We start from the raw sequence: 16,941 nt of genomic DNA, 5'->3' as shown, positions 1-16,941 counted from the left end.
GAAACGTTTACCGTAACCTTAAGGGAACATTTTGACATAGTCTCGAACTTTTGTATTAGGAAGCACGAAAGTAATATCTTTTAGTATAGGGAGACTTTCTAAAAGTAATCAGGGAGCATGGGAACACAGGCAACATTAAATCTTGATTGTTCAATCAAAAGCTTACTTCATTTCAAGTCTCAAACTTTTTGAATTGTGCGGGAAATTTGGAAGCCCCGCTCTGATCCAAGCCTCGATCGCGTATGCTTGAAAATGTTTCTCGGAAGCCAGGAAGATACAGTTGACGTAATCGGTTTCTGTTGGAAAAAAGCGACAGGATGCATGAATGTGAAGGAAATTCATAAACCATGGCGTCAAAAAAGTGTGTTGTCGTTTGGGAATGGGAAACAAACGATCCTGGGATCTTCGTGCCGTACCACGAGAAGGCAAGCAACTTAATCGAGCAAGAAAAATGTTTGGGTAGTAGCCTTGTTTCCCTTTCAAAACTGGGAAATCCGTTTTCTGCCTGGACAATTGATTTAACATCTATGACTCAAAAATCTAGTTATTTTGGTAAGTTTTTCTGTATTAGAAAATGAAAATAGTTTATGCTAACTGAATAAAGAATACCTCAAAAGCGAAAAGATTTCATAAGCACGACAGGGGTAGCGCTGTTATTTATCGTAAGTTGTTGTATGAAAAGACAGAAAAATTTTTCTTAAATTCTGAAAAGTATTTATATATTACTTTGAGATATTACGAAAGGGATTTTATATTTAATCTACCTCTAAATTCTTGCTTATCTTTTGAATCGTATTTCTCATCATACAAGATTGGGTTGGGATCAGCTTATGAAGACAAAGGCTATTTGCAATGTCCTCTTTCAAATTTGGGGAAGAGCTAATTGGAGAAGGGGCATACATACATACAAACATACATACATTATTCATTTGATAATGCAGGTCATCAAAATGGCAGCTTTCGCTGATATGGACCTGCTAATTAACTCAAAAATAAAGGTTAAAAAGTTTTAGATAGCTTAGATAAATTGATAATTCTAATTTATTACATGAGTGGTTTCTTAAATTTAAAAGTAGATAAAATTTGAGTCAGTATACGATATGGTGGATGCTTGTCCAAAGGAGATGCTATCTAATATTTTGCTATTGTCTGATAGCTTACTTTTAAATGTTTCATAATTTTCCTGAATCGTTATTGATGGCAACAGTCTATTCCAAATTAACCCTTCCCTATGCTTGAAACAAGTTCTGCCAACATTTGTTTTTGATTGGGTGAGTTCCACTTTGCAACTGTTCCTAGATGATCTCTGAAATTTTGTTTCTATCACTAAATCTTTCAGGGCATTAGGACACTTGTTGTTGTATATATTTTGTGAGTCAGGCAAGCTATGCGTCTTTTATAGATATAATCAACAGTTTTCCAATTTGCTTTTTCAAGAACGTTATCAGCAGGTGTTGATTTAGGCAGCTTGTGTATTATCTTTGCTGCTCTCTTGTGAACTGTCTCATTTGGTTCCAAGGATGGTCTTGTTCCCCAAATAGCCATTCTGTAGGTGCAGCTTGGTAGGATACCCAGGAAATAGATTTTTTCGAGGACTTCTGGTTGTAGTGAATGGAACCTTTTAAATTGCTTAACTACCTTGTCCATTTTTGATGCTGCATTGGCCACCTGAGATTTCTAGGTTAGTTTGCAGTCAATGGACAACCCTAAACATTTTGATTCAGTTATTTGATATTATCATTAGTTCAGATTTTTCTGGGTGGGTTGTTAGACTATTGCTTTTGCACCATTCTGATATTTCTCTAATACCAGTTTGCAATAGTGACATCACTTCATCTACCGTCTTCCCAACACAGTAATATTCTGCATCAACTGTCAACATCTCTAGTGTTCCTTTGCTGGGTACATTCGGTAGGTCATTAACTTGCATAGCAAATAGTCTTGGCCCGAGTAAGGAGCCTAGGGGTACCCTATATTTCACTTCCATGTGGTCAGAAGATTGTCCATTCACTACCACGTATTGCTTCCTTTCTCTGAGGTAGTCATAAAGTATATCATATAGTTTACCTTTAATCCCATATGCTAGCAATTTTTGTTTCAACGTTTGATGTCACACAGAGTCAAAAGCTTTTTTGAATAAAGAAAGAATACATTTTTGAAAATGTCAGAAATGTGAACTTTAGACCACTTGAAATTTAGAAAAAGTCCACTTGTTGCACTTTTGTTGGATCATAATAGATCATATTATTTTCTTTAAATATGGAAGTTTTCTCAAATGAAACTTATAAAAGTATTGTTTGCTTTGTAGTACACTATTTATGAAGATGAAAAAATATAATGTTGACCTAAGAGCCTTGGGCATAATTTTCTGCAGCTATTTGTACCAGTTTCTAGCAATCATTCATCTACCAGGGATAGATGTCTTCACAAGGGCTGTGCCTTAGAGTAGAAAGCTATAAATCATAAATAATATGTGGCCATAATTCGTTAGCCCCCTCCCTTGCATGGCCCCTGTGTCACTTGTGTATAACAGTGCAGTGTGTATTATATTTGCTGACTAAATTACCAGAAGGAAAATTTGAAGTATTATGGAAAAATTATTTTTCAGGTTCTCAATTGTCATAAAAAGCTGATCAGTTTGATTTTGTTAACAATATCTTTTTGGCAAACTAGGCTTTTTAGCAATTAAAGAACACAATCAATTGCTTAATTCAATAAAAATCAAACCTACCCCACCCCTGAGTTTTTGCAACTGCTTTTGAGAAAATACAAATAAACCTGTGGAAAAACTGTGGTGGACAGAGTCCAGTGGGGACACCTCTGAGAGAATAGATCGAAAGAATTATAAAAGTGGCTTTGAAAAAAGCAAAACATTTCACAACATACTACTAAAAGCTTTTTGTCTGACACTCCTCAGAGAATAAAACATCAGAGTAAGGGTCCAAAAGAACATGATGGAAAGTATATACTCAGTTATGGGTTGAAAGCGCAAGCACAAGAGTGGAAAAGTTGGTCAATCAGTACTGCATGCCTATAAAAAATTAATAAAGAGAGAAAACAAGATCCTTACAAACTCCTTCTGTCTACACAATGGTGGCATTTTAGTTTGTATGTAGATCAATTTCAAAACTGCTACTAGATGAAAAATATAAAAGTGCTGAACTATCATTTACATAGATAGAAATTTCCTACCATTTGTAGGCAGATTAAGAAAAGTTAAAAGAAGCTTGTATCCTGATGATTGTCTCATTGCATTTGGTATTGTTTGGGAGTTCCATAGTGACCTTGGCTGGCAACAATTTGGTGTGCTGACATCATCTTGCATTGAGGATGGTTATAACACTGGCACAAATGATATAGATCTAAAAAGTTTTGGCCATTTGAACATAAGTATTTCATTAACATCAATGGTTGCAGTAAACAAGAAGTTCCAAAGAGCTAGTAAGTTACGACGAAGGCAAGTTAAAGTTCCATATATTGGTGGCTCTGTTGGTCCAGTGCAGAAATTTGGACACAGGGAAATTGTCTCTTTAAAAAAATCCAAATGTGAGTAGCATCCTAAACTAAAATAGCTACTAGCCTTTTTTACTTGCATCCTATACTTCACTTTGTTTTCTTTAGTTTGTAATGCCGTCCTGTCAGATTTGTGGAATTAGCAATTTTGTTGAATTAGACCAGTTTATTGTGTCTTGATGCATTTATGAAAACATATATTTTTGAAAATATGTTTGCAAAACATTCCTGTTTGTTTTTCAAAATTAGGGATTTAATGAATTTAAATATGTATTGTACAGAATGTTTACTATTAGCAAGAAAGTTGTGAAAGACCAAATATTTCTCTTTTGATAACTTTCTTTACCTTGCCATGATTTCCACACTATCTCACCGCACCACCAACAATTCTTAGTTTTCCCTTTTTGTATTTTCGTTGACAAGTAGGGGTGTTTTGCTAGTGGAACTTAGTTGTCTCATCTCCAAGTTTCACATTGTTGTTTTGCATTATTTTATAATTTGTAAAACGTTTCTGATTTTTACAAAATTATTCAAATGGGGCATTCAAATGAATTGCTTTCATTTGGCATAGTGCTCCATTCTAAATAAATGCAATATTTTCCCACATATTCCCTCAAATTTTTGTTTCTTTTTAGTAAATGAAGCTGCTGGCAATACAGAGAATGCAGTTAATGGAAACATCATTGCAGGGGCAAGGATTGTCAAGCCAATATCATCTACTTTTGGTAAGCAGAAATTAAACCCTTTTTTTACTTGGAAAGATCATTTTATTGAATATTTGTTATTTTGTTAGAATTTATCAAAATTGAAAATAAAGTGCAAAATTGGTAATGTTCTTTATGTTTATCCAGAAAAATTATCTATATGATTTTTTAGGGTTAGGTCATTTTTCCCATCTGCTGAGGCAAAGTCATTCCTTCTTATCAAATCAGGAATGCAATTTGGTCTTTGATCAATTATTCATTAGCCAAGCCAAAACAACAGTAGTCCTTTAATTATTATCTTTGCAAGCTCTATTCTCTGGTATTTACTTAGAAGATAGGTTTTTATTATTTCATTACCTAAACTGTATGTATTAACTAGAATTATGAACTCTCATTGGCCAGATTATGGACAAGCAGAGACAGGGGAGAACAATAAGCAGAATAATGATTAGTTAACACATTCATTTACCTTTAAAAGGCCTTCCCATGACAGGTAACATGAAGTGTCAGATCCACTGACAAAAAACCATCAAGTTTACTCATGAAAAAGGTTCTTACTCTTTAATACACAATAAAGGCTCCCCCACTTTTTATTTTGTCAATTTTTAAGACCTTCAGAGCTTGTTATGTTTATAAATTTTCATCAGAAGTGAAAAGGAATTATTGCTTGCCTCACACATTTATTGAGTGTTTATAAAAGTAATTGCCCCTAACTTCAACCCTATCTAGTTGACTCCATTATTTATTAGTTTTTAAAAGATATTATGAGCCACATTATCTCAGAAGTGGTAGGAGTTGTGTCTAGAAACATATCATATGGCAAATGTAAATGCATGTTTTAAAAGATGCAATGATTTTCGGCAATTTCAGATTACACTTACAATGATAATTTTTTAAAAAGATTATGAGTTACAATTTATTCCAAGATTATGAGTTGTTATGAGTGGCAAGGTTTGGAAAATAGACAATCTCTGTAACTCTAAATATTTAATGTTTTCTTTGTTTTAATCAAAATGCTTATGTATATCATGAAATTCATGGACTCCTAAGATTGTTGTTTTACCTCCACGTGGCCAAGTATAGTCCTCTTCCCCGTGTTTTTTAAATTTCAACTATAAAATTTGCAATGTAAAATTTGAATTGCAGATAAACATTATCATAGGCAACTACTATTAGTTAACACAGAGGTAGTTCAAAATTTGAGTTGAAAATAGTGTTATGAAAATATCGTTGCAAGGTGTTCAAGATGCATTTCGACCTCAATAATTGACAATTAAACGCAACATAAAGGTAAATTTAATGCCGTCTTTAAAATTGAGAAAATACTCCTTTGTTCATTTTTCCCTAAAAAAATCTGTTTTGCGCCAAAAAATGGTTGGCTGAGCCCCTCCTAAGTATTCCCAAAAGTGTTAAGAGCCGCCAATCCACAAATATTCCCAGAAATGTTTCAAGCCTCCAGGCCCCCATGTTATTTGCACCAGTAAAATTACAAATGTTACCCCTTCAGGATATCAGCCAAATGTAAGGCGACATCTCAATTCTGATGATGTTCCCTTTGCAAAGAACATTGCTTGGGAATGGAAGGACGATGCAGGTTGGCAACATTTTGATGAGGAGACTGTTTGCGAGCTAGAAAAATGTTATAAAAATGGAGATGCAACACTCAACTTATTGTATACTTCACTTGCTATCCCCAATACCGTCTACTTCGCATCAATGACACAAAGAAACCAAATTTATGGAACTGTTAGAGACATCAGACGAAGATTAATGATAAAACCTTGTGCAATTGTTAAGGAAGATTTTAGTGAAAGTAAAGGCTTTCACTCTGGAAGAGAGAATCTGACCACACAAGCAAGGGTTGCGGCACCTTTGAAAGAAGCAGTTCGACATGTATTCGCATCAAAGTTTGATAATGAAGCTGATAGGGATGACTCAATGGAACAGGAAGATGATTTACTATTTGAATGTATTGTTTTAATGGAATTATTCTCTATTAAGTAGTCATTTCGAAACATTTTATGAATATGTTACATTTTTTTAAATGGTATTCAGGGAGAGTCTTGGGGGCCTATAGTAAAGCCCTAATAAGAGAATGGAAGGTGGGCATAAGAAGAGAGGGAACTGATTTAAAGTTTGTCAATTCTAGTTTTCAAAGACGACAGGTTTTAAGAATTTGGGAAGCAAGAGAGGGGTAAAGGGTTCCAAAGTTTAAAAGCTCTGGAATAGAAAGATGAGTTGTGGGGAAAATTTTCTTTGTGCTTGTCTAAGAAAACCAAGGGAACTTTCTTTAATCGCTTGAGAAGTAATTGTAAAATATGGATAAATCAACAACATAACGACGACGAAAATATAGGTTTGGGAAGAAGGCACATATCAGATGGTATCTCTAGTTACATCTCCGTGTGAAGTGTAGTTCTTAGCAGGAATTACTCAATGAGATATGTATGAGGCAAACTTTTTGTTGTTTTGCAGCAAATTCAAGTGAAGAGTATGCAAATCAGCAAGCAATAAACAAAGATCCACCAAGAAGTCAAACTAAAGAAACAAAAACCTACATATTAAGTACATAATTTTTGGTTCAGAATTATCCTAGGTTTTTTCAATCATATATTTCAAAGTATGAGCCAGTCTTGTATGGTATATTTTATATTATCATGTGATTTATGCTTCCTCGATCCTTTAGCTTATGTTTAGGAACTTCAGTCTAAAGGTTTCGAACAGTAGATTTCGCTTATAGTCACATCAAATGGACCTAAAAATGAATGACGGAAGAAGTTTAGAGAATGTTGAAGGTGGGACTTGCAAAATCAAGGCACTGATTAAACTACAATGGCCATGGTTTTAGCATGTTTTCAGATAACCACCTAACAGAAATTGCCCTAATGCCCAGATTCATTACTTACATGTTTTGCTGAAAGCCAGTGATTGGAGGCATCACAATAAATCTGTCAAATTAAGGCTTCAAGAAAGATGAAGCCTGGTATAATTTGTCTGTTTTTTTCTAGAAAAAATTCCTGTTACTCATCCAGTACTGCGAAAGTATTGTGAGCCATGTGATTCTGTCGACGAAGATGTAAGTACTGTTGAAACTTTGCCATAGCATTTGTCAACAGTTTATTATTTTCCGATATAGCATTTTATTTGGTCGACTACAGGGCCTTCGACGAAGACGTGGGCAGGGGGGCATGTCCCCCTTTATTTTGCAAAACAATATAACCTTGCACAAAATGCCTCCCCCCTCCACTCTCTATCCTGTGTCGGAGCCCATGAAGTTTTCTTTACCTTGCGTCATCTCAACCTCTTTAATTTTTTCAATATTTCCCACGTATTTCCCATACACAGACTGATCTGTTACCAAATGCTCATTTCACAGATAAACCCACTTAGACTAGGCCTGCGTTTGGATGAACATTGTATTAATTACTAGATGTGTATCCATAGGTAAGACAAGCCCAGTTTTATGTTAGAGATGAGATCAGTTAACGAAATAGATATCACTGTTTTCAGAGCAATGCATCTTTTATACCTTTCAGATCAATGCGGCAGCTTTTTTCCAAAATATTTCATAAATATTCTTTCACTTTTTGTCGAAGCTCTTTGATGGAAAATGGAGGGCTGGAAAGACGAAAGGAGTTTAGCTACTTAAATCGCCAGAATTAAAACTTTATTCTGAGTTACTTTTTACAGCATCAACTTGACGCTGCATAAATGCACTTTAGGCAGTTTTCAGCGAAACTGACATGTGCATTAATGTTTTCTTGAAATATCAGTTATTCATTTTAAAGATTAAAAAGCTGTTTTGAGTGAAATTTTTATTGTGAAATATTGACTATTTTTTACTTTCTTATTAGAGTTTTTAGTTATTTGCGCATATTAGAGTTTTTTCATGTGCCAGTAGAATCTTTTCTTTCTAATCTGATGTTGAAACTCTTAATTACAAATTCTAGTAGCCTCAGATAAAAATTAATATCATAAGCATTAGCGGCATGAACACTTCGTCTTTCAATATTGGCGCCAAATTTCTATTTATGCTCCTAAGTAATTTTTTTTATTTTGGTACTGTCTGTGGTGCTAGAGAAAAGGAATGGTGCCAGGATTCAGATCGCAATGTGCCGATTAATCCATCGAAATGACAATGAAAATTTATTCAATCTTGTTCTTTATCTAACGTGCGTTGTGAGTTCAATGAGGTTAAGGTTTGATTTTTGTTTTGTTGAGGCTCGAACGTGCGGACAGTTTTCACGCAAGTTGAACCCAGGCTACAGAATAATGATATTCTTATTCTGTGCCTCCATGAGACTCTGTTTCGCTACTACCTCACTTGACGGACGAGTGAGGCAGTAGCGAAACAGAGGCTCATGGAGTTAGTCTATTCTGTGCCCAGGCTGCCGAATGGGTGTCATTTAGGTATTTTAGACATCTGCATAGATATCGTTTCGGAACTTTATAGCACCAATTTGATTATGTTATCATTAGTTATGTTTTCATCGACAAGTCCAAAACTGAATAAGTTTCCTTGTGTAAATACCCATGCTCTTATACGACAACATAGATAGATAGATAAACGTTATTTACAGAGGGTAAACCTGGGTAGCCTAACAACTAATCTTCCCCAGGATCCTCATATTCATATTTATTTTCACTGTGAAAAGTGCTTCTATATTTTCTTCTTCTTTCATTTAGTTCTGTTTTGAACTAAAACGCAAAATCCAGAGGAATCCTATGCTGTTCAGATACGAAGCCGAAAAAGCTAAATCTGTGATCTTCAGGCCTATCACTATAATTTTGATATTCATTTACTGTTAACAAGTTCACTAATTGGTCATAAAAACATCAAACCTGCGTCTATTCTAATCCAAGCGTTTTCCATTTACTTTCTAATTTATTTTCAAAACTTCGTCTCAACCTTTCCTTTCTTTATGTAAAAATTAATCATGTTTTTAAGTATTCGAGAACATCACTCCTTCATTTTTCGAAACGAAACGAAAGAACTTTTTTGGGCAGGTTGCATGCATATTATTGCAATACTGTAGATTTGAAATGATATCAAACGTTTTATTCTTCTGTAGGAGCAATGCTGTATTTGTCTCGATGAGCTTAGGATCACTTCAAGTTCTTTTGGGGCAGCTAGCAGTAACTCTGTCATAAAGCTACAGGGCTGTGGACACAAATTTCATGAGTACTGTTTGGTGCAATGCTATGACAATGGCCCCAAGGTTGGTGGAACTTGTTAGCGATATTCTTTGGCTGGTTTCTGCATTTAGCCTAGCCATTACGGTGGCCCACAACTGTGGCCCAAATACGGTGGCCCACAGCTGTCACGGCTATAAGAAATTGCTCACTGGGCCGAGTTTCCTCAAACTGTATAATTGGAAGAATGTGGTCAGCGGTTCTCAGCGAGCGCCACCTTCTTTTTTCTTCGTAAAAACATGCCCTGCTATAACTGTGGGCATTCGATTTCAGATGGCAGCAAATTCTGCTCCAACTGCGGAAAAGATAGGAACTGAAACTTTGAAATATTTTGTGCTAATATTGTAATGGTAATATCAAGCCTCACTATTTGAGCAAAATGCCTCTTGCGATGCTTGGTATCGATATGAATGATCGATAAAGTCATCCGTGCTCTTTTATGAAAATGTTTGTATGATCGTGAAAATTTAAACTTTCAAATCGTTATTTTGGTTTATGGCACACAAGGCTGCTTGACTCTAGCTTTTGAGATTTTTTGAACAGGCTGACAGCATCCAGTGTCCCGTATGCAAAACCATATATGGTGTGAAGCAAGGAAATCAACCACCTGGCCAGATGACCGTGGCCCGTATACCAGGTTCAGTACCAGGATACAACGGCTACGGATGCATTCAGATAACCTATAATATTCAGCCAGGAATTCAAGTATGTTGCTTCTACTTGCATTTTGACTTACTTCTTTATTTGCCATAGATGGTGTTAGGCTATAGATGTAGAAATTACACTTTTTATTAATTATTATAAAAGTAAAATTTTTTATGTTCATTGCATATTTCTGACCTCGCAACATCAGTTTTCGTAACCGGCTATTTTCCCATCGAAATTAATAACTGTTTTCAATGTTATTTACACATTTTCAATAGGCCTATCATAGTTTATCATAATTTTCTTCTATGTCTTCTTCTCATTGCCCATTTTATATACTTAAATGGTTTTGGATCGTATATCGTGCAAATGCATGTAAAGTATCTGAATCGGATCTTGATACTTTTGGATCCGATCTATTCTAGGCTGCAAGGTAGTATTACTATATTAAGCCAAGAGAAGCGGCTTCGAGGCAGAGGGTAGCTTCAGTGCCCCTTTTTGCAGGCAATTTATCTTATCTGTCCTAGTAATGACTTGCAGTTTCTATAATATCACTGGAAGTTTGTTACCTTGAAGTTTTTTCTTACAATAAAATGGAAACTTTAAAATGTGCCCAGCATTGTGTTTATTTTTTTTAATTTTAGGGTCCAGCGCATCCAAATCCTGGGAGACCATACCATCTCAATGGTTTTCCCCGAGTTGCCTATTTGCCAGATAATGACAAAGGAAGGAAGGTAATTTTGCTATTTAACACCTTAGGGTGGTACCGAAAGCCACAGAATTAGACAGAAAAGTTAATTTTGCTGATTTTAAAGCTGGTTTATGTCGTTCACATTTTTTTTAGCTTTACACAAATTTGTTGTAATAATGAATGGATGAAATAGTGATCTATTCGAAGTACGAAATTTATCAAGGCACTGACTAAAGGCTGTGGATTTATTTTTCTTTAGAATTGCGAACTAATTGCTAACTAGCCAAATCTATACCTCTTTAATGCGTATTTTAAGACATCTATTTTGAGGAAGTAGGGCTTAAAGCCTGCTATATTAGGATAGTTTTACTATTCCAAAAACAAGCCAACCCATTTTCTGGCTAATGCTAAGCCCTGCGATTTCAAGGAAACTATTACGACGGCCTAGACTCAGAAGGTGGTTTGTTTAAAGAAAGTAGCATTGCAAAGCAGAGGTACAAGTATCCGCAGGACATTTGCAAGGTAACATGAGATGATTGTGGAAGGATATAGGTAACACCTAATGAACACAGAACAAAATTTAGGAGTAGAGAAATAAGTTACAAAATACAAGGTGCAACAGAAGGGGAAGGTACAATTTTCTTATCAATTCATTCTGGGAAGGAAGTAACTTGGCAGACCTAAACTCAACTTATGATTATACTTTAAAAATGTAATGGAAAGGTCCAGTGAAGGATATAAAAAGGTGCACCTTTTGCTTAGTAATCTTGATGATTGTACGATATTACTTGAGACAAACGGTAAATTTAAAATTGTAAATGCTACGACAAGAGAACAGGACTAAGAAACTGCGGCTATACCTATGTATTTTGCTATATCGGATTTAGACTGTAACATTAATTAGGAGGCAGGAGAGAAATGTGGCAGAAATGAGAATGCTGAGATCGAAATAGGGAGGAAAGATAAGTCAAGGAATGATGTAGGAAGAAAGGAGTTAAAAGTGGGTAAGGCAGGGAAAAAGACGAGGGAGTACACTGGGATCACAAGATGTTTGGCTTCGTATGAAAAACATTACGAACCATGATTTAAAAGGTTCTTGAAGAACCAAAGAATCGTTAATTAAAAGAATTCTTCAAGTTTGGAATGAAATTCCACAATAATACATTGCCCAATTATATGCAACCAACTCAAGAAGGCATAAAGCGGTTTCAAAAGTTCATAGCTCCCGTCAAAATATTAAAATTTGAAACTGTTAAAAGACGTTTTGAAACTGTTGTTTTAAAAAAAGTGCTCCAAAAAGATTGAAGTTTTGATTGGTGGATGTTTCACTTCCGACACATTCCCATTCGCCACTTAAAAACAATCAATTCGCACAACAATAGCTTTATATAATTCTTGCGCCATTTCCCCCCCTTCGAGGTGGTGCAATACTTTTGTGAGGGGAGTAAAATAGAGGGGAGTAAAATTGTGAGGGGAGTGTATTTACTATATAATTAAAAAGTCGAGAGCACAAGTATCATGACACAGAGAAAGAGGGAGGCAGTAAAGTCGATAGTTGGCCCGAGAGGAAATTGTTAGGGGTGAAACAAGAAGATGTGAACGATTGTGTCTAGGATATTCTAAATCCGTCTAGTGACTCCACTTCGTGGGAGCAAAACCAGAATAGACGCGATCAAAATCTTTTGAAATACAACCACTATGATAAAACTTCGGGTTGGCACCTGAAAGTCTATGATATTGATTTTGGCTAGTATAGTACAATGAATTTTGCAGATGTTGTTGGATGCTAAATATATTATACATTGCAATGTTACCTATTCCAGAAAAAGTTGCTCTTGGGCAATTTTGACTTTACTCGAAATTAAGGGTTGAAAAATGAATTTTAAGATAACTTTTGTAGAAAAGTTAAGTCACATCTACTAAAGGAACTTTTACTCAAATGTTATTGACTTTTTACCCCCATAGACTCTGGTAAGCAATTTGCATAAAGGGATATATAATTTTGATTCCCTCGAGAAAATCACTTTACTTCCCTCAGAACATCAATGTATATATCAATGAAACCGAATTCTATATTAAATCTTCTGGCATTTCATTGACAATGAGAAAGTAAATGAGACTTTTTAAGATATGTAATTGAAGTGTGCCTCAGAATATAAACGATACAAATATAAATCATTTTACAGATAGTATTTGAAATGATCTAGAAATGATCAATGAAATTTTCAAGTTTAAATGTTATTTTACAACCAATCTCGCATAAGGCAGTCTTCTATAACCCTCATATTTGATAACTTTTGGTCTCAGATGCTATCTGTTTTCATTTATAGCATCTAACATCTATCTTTAAAATGGATTTTATATTTCTGATATATTTGCATTTAAGCCAGAACCTTTTTAGGTCCCTAAATTGAATAACATCATATAAGTCATCAAATAATCGGACATTTGAAACAAACCTAAGGCAATGTTACATATTTTCACGTAATAGTCCTCTTGAAAGAAACAGATTTCCGTTTTTGCTGTGTGGTGCTTCATTGCCGTTGTCGAGACTCAAGTACACTTCTATGCTTCTGGGGCGTCTTTAGTATGCATAGAAACACAGGCACATTTATTCATTTAGCTAAGAGCTTATGGTTTTAAGTTGTGCATGGTAATAATATATTATATCATTTCAAAATTAATTTGAATGAACAACATGTTGCAAAATTATCTTCTTGTTTGATTTAGGTCTATTAAGTTCACTTTCTTTATATAAGGAGATTTTACTTGATTTCACTATTTCCAGTGGTGAAACTTGCCCCCTCTGCTCCCGCCTCAGTTTTTCTTTCTATAATCAGCCTCTAAAGCTTCAAAAATTTTCTTTCATTGTAGGTTTTACAGCTGCTGCAAACTGCATGGAATAGAAAACTCATTTTCACAATTGGAACATCTGTTACAAATGGAACCAAAGATGCTGTAGTTTGGAATGAAATACACCACAAGACAGAAGCATTTTCAAATAGCTCTGGGCACGGATATCCAGACCCTAACTATTTAGACAATGTATTAGAAGAGCTGAAATTACAAGGAGTTTTCTAAAGTTTAACTTGTTTGACAAGAATTTTAATTGGACAGGAGTTTTAATTAAGATGGTTGTTGCAAAATCAGACCTTGGCACAAAGAGACTGCTTGCTTGTGCCTTAACCAAATGCTCCTATGAAGATAGATCAATAGAAATCAGGAGCAGTGGGAGCTCATGCCCCTAACCATTCCACTCTTTAATCAGTATGAAACTTTTAGGGATACTTTCTGCCAAGTGTCAAAATATATCTAGACTGAAAATTTTGTTTGGCAGTTGAGAATTTATCATAGTTATCATAGTTAGTTTTTTGAATAGAAGGTTTTCCATTGTCAAAGGGAATGCTACAATCACCTCAAGACAGTTAGATAAACTATGGTAAAAGGAGTTTGATTTTATGTCATCACATTCCTCACTAAGGGCTAATGCACATGAGTATAATCTTTACATTTTTCTTGGGTTCAAACAAATTAGCACCATTTTTTCATCATGCATGCAGACAATTTTTTTTGAAAATTTTCCTGATAATTCTCTTAAAAAAGAATGAAAAAGGCAGCCCAATGAAACTGAGGATCTCTGGTAGGTCCTTGGTTTTCTTTAGTCTTTTGTTTGATTGATTTGTATTTTTATTTGTTTCTTCCTAGCATCCGAAGGTAGTTTTTAGGGCACTGAGAAGCTCATGCCTATCGAGTAGTGTCTTGGTCTTTCCTCTCTATGTGACCACACCTCATGATTCCTATGCCTGGAATTACAGAGAGCTGGTGACTCTCTTCACTCTGGGTGAAAGTTTGGTCATGCCGGAACTCGAACCATGGACCCTTGGGTCTGTCAGCGCCTCTAACAACTGAGCCATCCTCACACACATCATTTGAGTTGTTCTGGCATCACAGATGGACACACGCCTGTGCCTGGCACTTTGATCAACCTACATTTTTATCTTAAGGAGACCCTGTTTGCATGATGCTGTAAGCCAAGTTATTTTTTTTTTCTAAAAAATCCACCAAATACTAATTATTATACTTATTGACTCCTGTTGCGAGCAAAAGTAAGGAGGAAGCTGAGGAATGTAGAATTTACTGAACTAGATTTTACTAGATTACACTCATTATGTACATACACCTGTAATGAAACTCAATTATGACCTTAGATGCTGTTTATAATTATCTTTAGGTTGTCACACATTTAGTTCTTTTATGCAGATATTTTGTAGAAGTAAAGTAAGATCGTACACTGCAAACTTGATTTCTTTTGTGTTCAAACTTTGTACTTGCTTTGAATACAGATTGACCATTAATTTTAATATTAAACTTTATTTAAATTTTTGATCAGTTCTGAAAAGAAATCATCATTGTATCTTTGATTTTGTTATGATCAATGCAACTAGTAGAACTAGTAAAATTTCATCACAAGTAATGCTGACGATTTTTTTTGGGTTTATGCTGTACAGTCAAGGAAAATATTAGCAACTACACTGCATCATTAAATTCTTACCAAAAACAAAATATATGTAGAGAAAATTGTTTCTTTATTACTAATGCAACAGGTAACATTAGATAGATATATAGAATAGATCTGAAAAATTGAAAAATTTCCCAAAAAGAATCCAAAGTCCTTTTTGTATTCTGACTTGCAGTTTATATTTTTTATCTTCAAGGATGAAGTATACTGAAGTAAAATGTATTCATTTTAATGAATTGATTTCGTTGGTAAATGAATTAATCAATGTAATATGTTTTCTTTTGCACAATCCCTAGTATAGTAGTAGCCTTTTGTTGGTTTTTAGACTTGACTGTCCCAGCACCCTTACAGGTTCTAATAAATTAATTGCCTCTCGTTTGAACAGCCATTTTTTTCCTTTTTCACAAATAAGCCAGGTTTAGGCAAGATAATTATATTTCAAGACAGAAAATAAAATTCAACTCAAAATATAAAATCTTTGGATTTTATTATTTCAATATTTAGGAGTATAAAGTTCATAACTGAACATACAAAAATTTAAACTTTGAAATATTATAGAAATAGTTTTTTGACTGTATATCTTGGCAACTCAAGAACATTTTAATTAACAACCTTGAAATCCTTATCATAGCCTGGTTAGGCCATAACAACCTCAAGAGTATATACAGTTAATTGCTTCTTTCTCTTTGCTTGTAAGACTTGGATGCCACAAGTCAATCATTAACACAACTCTGTTGTCTTCACCACAATCCTCATGTTCTACACTATGTATGAATGAGTCATCAAAAAGTAAGATCTTGTCCTCCTTGTAAACCAATTTTTCATTACCAACAAAGAGATTACAACAAGCACCTTCTTTTAAAGTTACATGACAACGCAAGCGTGCATTTGTAGCACCATAGTGTGGTTTGATGCTAGTTCCAGGAGACAGTACCGAGAATGCAGCATTACCAAATGGGCTGTTACCCATAAATGATGTCAAGTTCGAAATCATCTTAGATGTTTCAGGACATCTACTGCAATTGTCATTCTGCATGTTTCCTTGGTTGAAAAAGTAATAAAGTCTCCAACTTCCTGACTGAACTTCATTGTACGACCATAAATATTCCTGTTTCAATATCTCATTCAGTTCGTTTTTAACAGATCTGAGGCAGCTCTTGTCCATAAAGACCGTTAATTCATTGTTTAGAGCATGAAATGGTGTCATCGGTTGGAGATCTTGGATATATAACACTGTGGGCATTTGCTGAGGTCTTGTCGACAATATTTGTTTATCAGCAGATTTTTCGATTGAATTCCTAATTCGTTTGAGAACTTCTTCGTCTAGACTGTATAGCTCTTTAAATGCATTGAGTTTCCTCAGAAGAGTTTCTTTGTTTCCATGGCCTCTGCATCTAATGCAATTCTTATTAGGGCATTTGCTCTCTTCGTGACTTTTTATTCTGCGTTTAACTTTAAGAAAGCATATTCGTAGACTCAGGAATATAAGCACAGCAAATAACGGAAGCAGAACAAAGTCTTCGAACGAAAGTCTGTAAGTTTTACCTTTGTTTACCAACTCGTCGGACATCTTGATCGAGCATGTGTTTCCCTTGCCTCGATATGAACCAGAGGGTCTTTCAACATGATTTGGCGCGAATTTTGTGACAACAGCTGTGGTAGTGAGAAAAGAAAGG

General features: G+C 35.0%; 2 protein-coding genes across 2 annotated transcripts; one reads left to right on the top strand and one right to left on the bottom strand.

The window, feature by feature from the left end:
• Window positions 1-260: 260 nt before the first annotated feature.
• On the top strand, window positions 261-15,530 carry LOC135683233 (E3 ubiquitin-protein ligase DTX1). The gene is made up of 10 exons (XM_065198439.2): window positions 261-552; window positions 3,202-3,546; window positions 4,149-4,238; window positions 5,725-6,186; window positions 6,693-6,782; window positions 7,226-7,293; window positions 9,290-9,436; window positions 9,954-10,115; window positions 10,700-10,789; window positions 13,621-15,530. Exons 1-10 carry the CDS (start codon window positions 348-350, stop codon window positions 13,825-13,827), a joined length of 1,866 nt encoding a protein of 621 aa, XP_065054511.2. The 5' UTR covers window positions 261-347; the 3' UTR covers window positions 13,828-15,530.
• LOC135683237 (aspartate beta-hydroxylase domain-containing protein 2-like) lies at window positions 13,827-16,908 on the bottom strand. The gene has a single exon (XM_065198443.2). It carries the CDS (start codon window positions 16,833-16,835, stop codon window positions 15,918-15,920), a length of 918 nt encoding a protein of 305 aa, XP_065054515.2. The 5' UTR covers window positions 16,836-16,908; the 3' UTR covers window positions 13,827-15,917.
• Window positions 16,909-16,941: the final 33 nt, after the last annotated feature.

This window comes from Rhopilema esculentum, chromosome 7 (assembly GCF_057945365.1).
Source record: "Rhopilema esculentum isolate cy_ngs chromosome 7, ASM5794536v1, whole genome shotgun sequence".
NCBI lineage: Eukaryota > Metazoa > Cnidaria > Scyphozoa > Rhizostomeae > Rhizostomatidae > Rhopilema > Rhopilema esculentum.
Note: the sequence above shows the minus strand (reverse complement) of the source record. Positions and strands in the feature narration are given on the sequence as shown.